Source organism: Asparagus officinalis, chromosome 8, assembly GCF_001876935.1.
Source record: "Asparagus officinalis chromosome 8, Aspof.V1, whole genome shotgun sequence".
Taxonomy (NCBI): domain Eukaryota; kingdom Viridiplantae; phylum Streptophyta; class Magnoliopsida; order Asparagales; family Asparagaceae; genus Asparagus; species Asparagus officinalis.
Window position 1 is genome coordinate 43,701,906 of NC_033801.1, and position 10,887 is coordinate 43,712,792.

The 10,887-nt window shown below is 37.3% G+C and overlaps 1 protein-coding gene across 1 annotated transcript in view; it reads left to right on the forward strand.

The window, feature by feature from the left end:
- The window catches only part of LOC109821184, an 18,634-nt gene extending 8,276 nt beyond the window's left edge, over positions 1–10,358 (forward strand). Inside the window, 8 exon segments of the mRNA XM_020387374.1 lie at positions 2,252–2,983; positions 3,067–3,151; positions 3,154–3,218; positions 3,407–3,568; positions 3,679–4,614; positions 4,700–4,915; positions 4,998–5,258; positions 9,626–10,358. Of these exon segments, the coding sequence (XP_020242963.1) occupies positions 2,252–2,983; positions 3,067–3,151; positions 3,154–3,218; positions 3,407–3,568; positions 3,679–4,614; positions 4,700–4,915; positions 4,998–5,258; positions 9,626–9,964 (2,796 nt within the window). The 3' untranslated portion in view covers positions 9,965–10,358.

Sequence of the window (10,887 nt, forward strand, 5' to 3'; positions counted from 1 at the left end):
TGCACATAGTCTATCTGGAATTATGTGTTTGTGCAGTTCCTTACATATAGTTTATTTGGAAGTTTGTGTTTGTGTAGTTCCTTACATATATCCGCAAATGGAAACAAGGTGTTTCACAATTATAGGAACACCATCATACGTGGATTAGTAGAGCATTTGTCACTTTTAGTTGTTATTATTTATTAATTTTCTAGTACAAGAAACAATGGTGATTGCGAGAAATACCATGCCTTATAGTTTGGTATTTGAGTTGATACTAAATGTTGAATCAAGTAGATTTTTTAGATCATGTTCTTTAACATATTTTTATTCATTGTTATTTCTAGTCTATTTATCCCATACACCAGTACATCATCAAACTGTTAGATAGTGGTATATACTGTATATTGATTGTGGAAGACTCCTCAAGTATTGTTACATTAATCTGGAGCTTGCGTCTTACATCTGTCTCCTGCTGCATGAAAAGTAAGAAACAACTTTAAAATCCATTACTAGACGGAAGAAGCATATGGTCTTATAAGGAAACAAGACCATATGATGGTTCTTTGTGTTCTTAAAACCCATCAATTTTTGGTTATTGCCTGTTTAGGGTAAAACATTTTCTTTGGCATGATAATTTTTAAATCACGCTCTTGAGGCTTCTTTTCCATATGCAGCATGTGTATGCATCAATATGTGCAAGATGCTTGGTCGATATGTTTTCAATACAAACAACACATGCCGGAGCCTTTGCCGGCTTGGAGATGACTGGGTTTGGGATGGAATTGATGTTTAGTTTTCACTTTTCATAGTTCATATGGAGGGAGGTTTAGAGTTTATCATTTGCATTTAGACGATTCTTATTACAAGAGGTTATATTTTTCTTATCATATTCATCTATGTAATGTCATGTTATGGTGTATTCATAGGCTACATTTGGTTACAATTTTCATATCCATGTACCATGTCTTTTTTTGTCTTCTCCCCCTATCTGTGTCTGTGCTATGTAGAACTTATGTATCTCTGAGGTATTTTTCTATACATGATAATCTTTCAGGTCCTAGATAGATCTGAAAGATCTATATTAAGCCATCATTAGACGGTGAAGTTGTAGAATTCTGATTGAGAGATTTTACTAATTGACTAATTGGATGTTGAAGGCAACATTTTTCACCTACAACTGGAAGAAATGGGGATAAGTAATAATTAATATGAAGTGTGGGTGTGCTTCTCTATAAACACTCAAAAGAATATCACAACTCATGAAGATCTTAAACCAGCTTGGTTATGAACAATTGACACGTCTTGTGCATGCATCTAATTCCCTTTTTAACCTGCTCTACAAAATACTTATTTTCAGATTTCAGGTAGATCATGGAAGTGAGAGTATTGATTATGGAAGTGAGAGTATTGCAAACTAATGTCAAAGCTTGGTCATTATACTCACATAGTTGGCCGAATGTATATATCGTCTTATTGCTTTGTTTTTTCTCTTATTGTGCTACACTATTTGTTGCTAGGTACATGTTATTCTGTTACATTGTGAACTTCAAGAGCAAACTAAATGTATGGTATTCTTTGTACTTGGATATCTTTTCTTGGAAAAGATCAAAGCAAGACGAACCTTTAACCGTTTAAAACATGTCTCTCCTCATCCTCTTGAACAATTTAATCAATGATAGCTTACCCAGTGCCGTGATAGAAAGCTACACATCATCACCGCCAAAAACCACATCAATTTTATCGTAAGGGTGATAATTACTGATGTAAGCTTATGTTATGATAAGAGTGCTAATAAAATATACAAGGTTTCCATCTTATGTAGTTGTTTGTTTTGAGTATTTTATGCTTGCTGACCTGCATTCTTCATATATCAATTTTTTTACTGCCTTTAACATGAATTGCGCGGGTTAGCTATGTATAGATAACCATCAGGGAGTGTACAATTGAATCCTCCTTTTTCTTATGTGCTTTAAATGAATTAGATTCATATTCCTGTTCTTACAGGTGAGAACCTAATGAGATTCTCATGTTTTCCCCTCTGTGTATGATCCATGTTTCAGGCTGTGCCTAGTTAATGAATTGTAAATATTCTTAAACATTAAATTTAATACATGTTTTCATCAGTGTTATTTTCTATTTGATTTTATTTTTTTTGATTCCTACTTGTCTACTTCCGTAGTCTTTTACGAGATGCTTTTTTCCAGATTAATTTCATTTGATTTGGGATTTTTTTCCCTTCACATTTTTGGTGCGTGGAATCTCTTTACAGGTTTTGGCATCAGAGGATGACCAGGATGCACTATCAACAGACCCTGATGACCTCATTGATTCTGAGGACAGTGAAGGTATTAGTGGAGATGAGGAGGATATGTTCCGTAATCTTCTATCACGGGCAGGTTTCCATCTTACGTATGGTGATAACCCTTCTCAACCCCAAGTTACTTTAAGGGAGAAACTTCTCATGGATGCTGGCGCTATTGCTGGATTTCTTACTGGTCTACGCGTCTACCTCGATGACCCTGCTAAAGTGAAACGCTTGCTCCTTCCCACTAAGCTATCTGGAAATAATGGGAACAAGAAAGATGCTGCAAGGGACGATGCTAATTCTCCAAGCCTAATGAATTTGTTGATGGGTGTTAAAGTCCTACAACAAGCTATCATTGATTTACTCCTAGATATAATGGTTGAGTGTTGTCAACCTTCGGAAGCAAGAACCGGTTACGACTCCTCTGATACAGGCAAGCCTTCTCCTAGTTCTAATGGAGCTAGTACTCCATCAGAACGCAGTGGAGATAGCGAAGTAACAGACTGTGCACAGTTTCGTGTGTGTCAGAGATTGGAACCTGAAGTAGATGCAATATCTCAATCTCACGCAGTTCAAAGCTCAGAACTGAACACAAATGGGATACCTGTCAAGAGCTATCCAGAACAGCCCATTTGTCCTCCGGAGACATCTGCTGCAGATCTGCCTGCAGATGATGGCTTCACTCGAGCTGCCAAGGTAGCTTATATAAAATTTTATATAAATTTCTTGCAGTAGAATTTCTGGGTATATTAACTGAATGTATAACATTTTTCCATTAGACAAAATCCCTTGTTCTAGATAAAGCTCCAAGACATGTTCAACAGATTTATTCCCTTGGTGCCGTAATTAGTGATCAATTCAGGCATTACTTGCTGCTGTGCCACTTCTAATCGCCCTTCAGAAGCCTGATGCTGAACGCGGTCTTTCGGCGGTTAGCGGATATGATAGTATATGAATTCCTCGTCATGAAGTTTACGTGCATTCAGTTGATTGAAGTAATCATTCTAAATTATGGATAGACTATTTGCAGCTCGTCAGACTTCATATCAAGCATTTTGCATACCTTTGGCAATTCTACTGTAATGTATACTGCTCATTTGATCCTTTATCTCCACACAGGTTCTTGGTGCTCTGAGTCATCTGGAGTTTGGCAGTGAGGTGTGGGAACGTGTACTAATACAAGCTTTTGAACTTCTAACAGAATCTAATGATGAACCCCTGGTAGCGGCTATAAGTTTTGTTTTCAAAGCTGCATCCCAGTGCCATCATCTGCCACAGGCCGTATGCTTACACGCCTATCTGAACTTTGATTTTTTCTTTTAATTGGATCCTCTGCTGTTGTGGGCCTTTTCCTCCTTTTCTTAATATTTTTTTAATATTTTCTCCTATAGGTCAGAGCTGTCCGTTCAAAGTTGAAAAGTCTGGCTGCTGAAGTTCCACAATGTGTGTTGGATATTCTAACAAACATTGTACATACTTGGGAAGATGTAGCCAAAGCTATACTAAGGGACATTGATTCTGACTGTGAATTAGATGGAAATTGCATGACAGCACCTTGTGGTATCTTTACTTATGGTGTAAATGGGTTATCCGCAGAAGAAATGCACGCGGGGCACGAACAGGTTATAGATAGTTGCCATCATCTTTCAGATGTCTACATATTGGTAGAGATGTTGTCCATACCAGGCATGTTTGTTGATGTATCACAAGTTTTTGAGAGAGCTGTAATCCGAGGCGCCATTGGACTAAGATCAGTAGCTATGATCTTGGAAAGACGTCATTCTAGAAGATTAGCTGGTAAATCTCGGTCTCTTCTGGATGATTCACAGGGTAAACAATCCCTTATTGATGGGAAAAATGAATCGTTGAGCATCCAAGAGGATGATTTTGCATCAGTTCTTTCTCTTGGAGAAGTATTATCTCTCTCCCGGAATACTCGAGTCCAGGATTTTGTGAGGATGCTATATGCTATTATGTTCAAGATTTATTCAGACGAGCAATACCGGGTTAGGATGTTGAAGGTGCTTGTTGATCGTGCAACAAGTAGTTCAGATAATTGCCGAGTAGCTGATATAGATATGGACGTTTTGGTATTTCTAGTAAGAGAGGAAGATGGAATTGCCAGACCAGTTTTAAACATGATGAGAGAAGTTGTTGAGCTTGCTCAAGTTGATCGTGCTACTCTTTGGCACCAATTATGTGCCATTGAGGATGAAAATATTCGGTCTCGAGAGGAAAGGCAAGCAGAGCTTTCGAATTTTGCTCATGAAAAAACTGCTTTGATCCAAAGGTTAAGTGAATCGGAGGCCACTACGAGCCGTCTTAAGGTACCAATTTTTTGAATTGGCTTATTATTGTTTGAGGCTGTTAATTTGATCTTCAACTAACCATTCTTATCTTTATTTGAGTCAGTCTGAACTGAAGGCAGAAGGGGAACGTTCTGCCAGAGAAAAGAAAGACCACTGCGAGCAAATACTTGAGTTAGAAAACCAATTAGAATGGGTACGTGCAGAAAAGGATGAGGAGATTAGAAGGCTTTCATCTGACCGGAAAGCTCTTCAGGTTCGTCTTCATGATGCTGAAACACAGCTTTCTCAGTTGAAATCTCGGAAACGAGATGAATTGAAGGTATTTAACTTACTCTCTTAAGACAAATAACACATTTCTCTTTAGAATGGTTCCTATTTTCTTACTATTTTTTCTAATGCAGAGAGTAATGAAGGAGAAAAATGCCTTAGCTGAAAGGCTGAAGAATGCTGAAGCTGCAAGAAAAAGATTTGATGATGAATTAAAACGGTATGCTACAGAGACTGTGAGTCGAGAAGAAGTTAGACAATCGCTCGAAGATGAAGTCAGACGGTTAACAAAAACAGTTGGACAAACTGAAGGAGAAAAAAGGGAGAAAGAAGAGCAAGTTGCTAGATGTGAAGCCTACATTGATGGAATGGAATCAAGATTGCAGACATGCCAGGTTTTGAATTACATCTTTGTTATGACAAACCAATCTAAAATTTATGTCTCATGTGCTACTTCAATGCTCACAACCATACACAAAGTAATGAATTTAATCTGTTTTATAGATGACTGCTGCAAATAAATTTCTTACAAATATAGGTTGGCCTTATTATAGTTTATTGTATTGAAAAAGAATCGGTGTTAACTCAACAGACGAGATCTACAAGTAGTTTAGGTCTGTTTTGTACCCAAGTAATCATAAATGTTGAAATCAGGATATAAAATTTCCATTATTAAGTGATTATTTCGCCAGCTATAAACCCTTTAACCTATATGCAACTGCTGGAAGACGGGAAGTAGATATTGTTTGCATTTAGATAATGAATATCCTTGTCAATTTTAAGATTCCACACAGCTTAGGATGCTCACTGCAGTATTCTGCTGTAGGGATCCTGTGTCAGCATATAAAGTTCAGCCTGACAATGTTTGATTCAACATGTCATTCTGAAATTGTTGTGGTAGCTCAAACTTTTCTCTAAACTACTGCTTTTCATGTATAACGTTACTGGTCTGCCAATGACAGATCATCAGATGCATGAGTCGAAGGTTTTGTGTAACTTCCACTTTTGTGTCTTTGTCACTTTGTAACAACCTGGTCGTTATTACCATCCTGGTCATTATTACCTCTCTGTGCAACAGTGCATCAGCTTTTGCATGGTATGCTAACTATTTTCTGTTGGGTGCCACAACCCTCATGTTTTCCCTTCTAATCTCTCCTTCCTAAAATTGCAGGATTGTAAATGGTCAAATGATTTTTTATTTTAATGATACTGTTAACAGTGTTATCTCGGATGCACTGAGGTGGTCGCCTTGGACGTTGGGTGCTAGAAATGCACCCCGCATGAGGTGCGGGGCACATCGTGTAGGTGAGGCACGCACCTCGTTGCGTCTGATTGTGCCTTGCGCCTTGGTGCACCTCACTACTCATCCTTGTCCAACTGTTTCTACAACATCTAATTATTCCTTCCCTCTTGCCTTCTTTTTTTGCCTTTGTTCATTTTCTTTCTCCTTTTACTCCAAATTTGTCTACTTTCATCATGTTCTGTTTCTCATTTCCCCCCCTTTTTTCTCCTTTTGTTACTACTACTACATCTGGAAGACCAGAACATTGATTAAGAAATCACAAAGTATTACTCCAGATACTGACATCAGTTATTAATAACCTAGAACTTGATTGCATGTCTTCATTATTATTTTTCTTTTTTGTTGAGTTAATGTAGGAAGCATTGTTGAATCAAGATCTAGATATTTTATTCTAGATATTCTGCTTGTTAGAATGTTAGTAACTATGAATCTGTGATTTGATTTCATAACAAATGTTTTGTTATACTTTTCAGCGTGATTAATTAATGAAATATGGAAGGGTAGAGTTAAATTGACATTAACACTCTTTTACCTAGTGCTAAAATTATGAACTTAGACCCTATTTTGTGATTTGATAGGCGAGATTATTATCTTGATATATTTTTTCTACCAAAAGTCATAAACATGTTGCTTGTTTAACTTGATATTTATGAAATAATTCTGTTTGTGGTATGCGCTTCGCTTCACTAAGGCGCGCACATTGCCTTGCGCGTTGCGCACGATGCGTGTAAGGGGACTTTCCGCCCCCCATTGCACCTTACATGTCAGCTTGTAAAGCTCAGCATGACAATGTTTGATTCAACATGTCATTCTGGAATTATTGTTGTGGTAGCTTAAACTTTTGGCTAAACTACTGCTTTTCATATAGAACATTACTAGTAACCTCTGCCAATGACAGATCATCGCATACACGTTGTAGCTTTCACTTTTGTGTCTTTGTCACTTAGCAGCAACCTGGTTGTTATTACCTGAGACCTCTCTATGCATAGTGCATCAGCTTTTGCATGAAATGCTAACTATCATCTGTTGGGTGTTACAGCCCTCAACTTTTCCTTTCTAATTTCTCCTGCCTAGAACTCCAGGATTATAAATGGTCAAATGATTTTTTATGATGATACTGTTAATGGCATATACGTGTATCCTGGCTCAATTCCTTGTGCCTATCAAAGTGGCTGTGGAGCAGCATAAGTATTCGTATTTGTAATTTGAAAATAGGAAATGAAGTCAGCATAAACAGTGGACACAGTATAATACAGATATTGTTCTCTCCAATTCTATACTTGTTTTCCTCGTCTGTCTTTTCTCATCAATATGCAGTCAGGTATGAAGCATGGGTGGAAGTTTATGACCCATAGAAGAATTGATGTTTGTATGTCTGTTGATGTGTAACTCTTTGCCAGATGGTGCCAAACTCCTATTAAAAAATAAAATAAAAAAGAGAGAGTCACCATAAATTGAAAATCTTATAAAATTACTCCAAAGTTTTCTTGTCCATGCCATCTAAGTTCCTGCAACACAAGAGCAAGATAAATAAATCACTCGATGCCATGAAGTTGTGCCAGTATTGATACATGATAGTTTAGGTTACTTCTTGTCAATTGGCAAGTAGCTAACCATTTGTGTGAAGAGTATTACAATCTGCTTGAACTGCTTTGTTGGTTTAGGAAGAAAAAACAATATTGTTGTGTTGGAAAAAAGGGTCCTGGAAGGTACATAGCAGATTGTGGAAGATTGACCAGTATCGCAACCGGTTTTAATACTCTTTTCCGCATTTATACTTCATCATCCTTAAAGTCGTTTCTGAAGTCTTTTTGGGAGTATTGATCTACAGTGCTATGAAAAATGAGAGTTCCATAGGAGATAAACTTCTCCTTGAAATATTGATTATTAATCAATCTCGCTGATAGCTTAAAAGCAAACTTAACAAGATCTACAGTGCTATGAAAATGAGAGTTCCATAGGAGATAAACTTCTCCTTGAAATATTGATTTATTAATCAATCTCACTGATAGCTTAAAAGCCAACTTAACAAGTTCATCTAGACAAACTAATTAGAAGCAAGCTAGATGTTGTTACTGGTCAAAATAGATTCAAACTGCCATAATCAATTCAAATCCCACTTTACTTGTCCCGTGACAACTGTGTTTGGTTACCTTCTTATAGACAAGCCAAAAAGATCTCTGTTGCGTAACTTTAGTACGATCCTAGAGCTGAGGGTCCTGGAAGCAAATCTGACCAGTTTAGTGTGAGTCATGACCATCCTTGACCGTTAATTGAACTGAACCTTGAATGTATATAGGTAACTTGCTGTTTGGTGTTGCTCATAATGGTTCAATAATCACCGCTCGTGGACGGGTTTTTAATACAAGTTTGTTACTGAATATCTTAGGCTTCCACATGCTATCAGATCAAGCAGCGTTATCATGTGAAAATAGTTGAAGGCTAGAAATTTTCAACTTGATTTTCTTTTCCCTCACAAGCTTCCAAGCATGACCTATTGTACTGGTAGTTTGAGATGTTCTTGTATTGCAGAAAAGTTTACTCTTCTTGCTAATTCATTTAGCAAAATTTTAATGCTGGTTCAAGTGTGCGTAAAAATATTAATACTGATGTTGCATGCACGCTTTAATTTCCTTGAGACTTGGAAAAATATTCGTACTTGAATTTACTGAAAATTACATTGTAGATGGGGAAATTATTTGCAGTCGTTTTTAGTTGACATCTAGAATGGCAAGGTTTCATAAACTTAACAGAAGTGAGAACGCGTAAGTATTGGAATCTTCCTTAAGAGAATGATTGTTGGTCAATTGTTTTCCATGTCCCCCATTATTTCTGAAGAGGAGAGATGAACGTATATTCTACAGAAAAAACTTGCCAACAATTATCTCACAAGTAGTATTAAGGGAAGAAATAGAAAAATGACAATATCAAACTGACAGGGTTATTCTATGATTTCTCAATGTTGGAACCAACACAGGCCATTTCTTATTAAATACTAACTTAAATTATTCAAGTTGCCTTGTGCTTCTGAAGTTGAAGACTAAGCGAAAAAAATTATGCGTCTGAATCGATTTGTGAGTGGTGTTCTATTAAAAGTCTCTAAGGATCTCCAATGCGTAACCTTATAACTTCTGATTTTTGGTGGCATCTAAGGATAATCGCATGCACAAGGTTTTCAACACTTAATAAGAAGATCATTGTTTCCAAGAATATGATGGATTTGTGAGTCGCTTTCTCAGGCCATTTTCTTCTCTTTCTCGTTCTTCAATCGAGTAAATATGATTTAATGTATATTAGATTTAGCCTTATGATTCTATATCTAAAGCTACAAATTTGTTTCGGTGGTCGTTATTTCTTCACACTTTCTTTTGATCTCTCTTCTTCTGAACTGACTTTTAAAAGGAGATAAAAAGAAAATCTCCCTCGTATCTGAGGCTTAATCTCTTCATTTCGTTGCAGCAATACATCCAAAATCTTGAGAATTCCCTCCGAGATGAAATGGCTCGTCATGCTCCACTTTATGGTGTGGGCTTGGAGTCCCTGTCAATGAAAGAGCTCGAGACAATCAGCCACATTCATGAGGAAGGACTTCGCCAGGTCCATGCTATTCAACAGAGAAGAGGCGGTGGAAGCCCTTCTCTTGTGACCGGCCACATTTCTCCACAAGTCCAAAGCTTATACCCTACAACTCTCCCCATGCCCATTGGTGCTCCTGCGAGTGTTATCCCGAATAATGGAGGACTTCAGGGCAATGGACATATGAACGGTTCAGCATCCCCTTGTTCCAAACCCACATAAACTTGAAGCAAAAGAAGAAATTTTAGTCATTGCTCCTTCATTGCAAGCACCCCCGTTACTTGGTTCTGGTAGAACTATTGGAAGATGGTAAACCCGACCTAAGGAAAGTGTTGTCATATAAATAATCGAGAAAAAAAGAAGAAAAGATGTATTCAGGGAAAACAGTTTTGTAATAACTTATGTGGAAGTGAGCCCGATGGGTCTAGCAGTTGCAAATGAAAAGCTTTTGAGCGGAGGGGGTACAACCATTTTTTGAGTTTGGGGTATTTGCCCATCTGTCTTGTGAATCGCATTATTTTTGGTAATACAAGATGTTATTTACTTCCATAAAGTGATTGATGTTCGTCAATTGATCTTCAGAATGTAAATATAATTTTCTGCAAATCTGATTGGAGCCTGTGTTGTTTCCTTGTACATGGGTTGGTCTGGACATTGTTGCCAAAAATGGTGTGATTTTTTCAAAGATTGAGGTCAGGCAATTCAGTCAGTATATCGCTCATATCAAATTATTCTTAGCTTTATATTTTCAAAGATTTAGGTGTGCATCTTCATGCAATCTAGTCAGTGTGGTTCCTATCAAACTATTCTCAGCTTATAACGTTCAAGTTCGGCTATTTTGATTTTGGGTCCTTGTTAATGTAGTTTTTGGTGTTAACTGGCTAGTTTAATACTTAACCAGAAATCCAGCATTCAAGAATTGAGAAATATCTACAAAATTTGGAACATTAATGCCTCAAGGACCCAAATAGGGGATCCAAGGCATGGGATATGTGGTGTCACCATCCGGTTGCATGATGCACTATTCATAAATAGTGCATCATGCAACCGGATGGTGACACCTCACATGTCCCATGCCTTGAGTCCCCTATTTGGATCCCTGTAGCAACGCCCAATTTGGAATTGTTCGACTAAGAATAATAAGT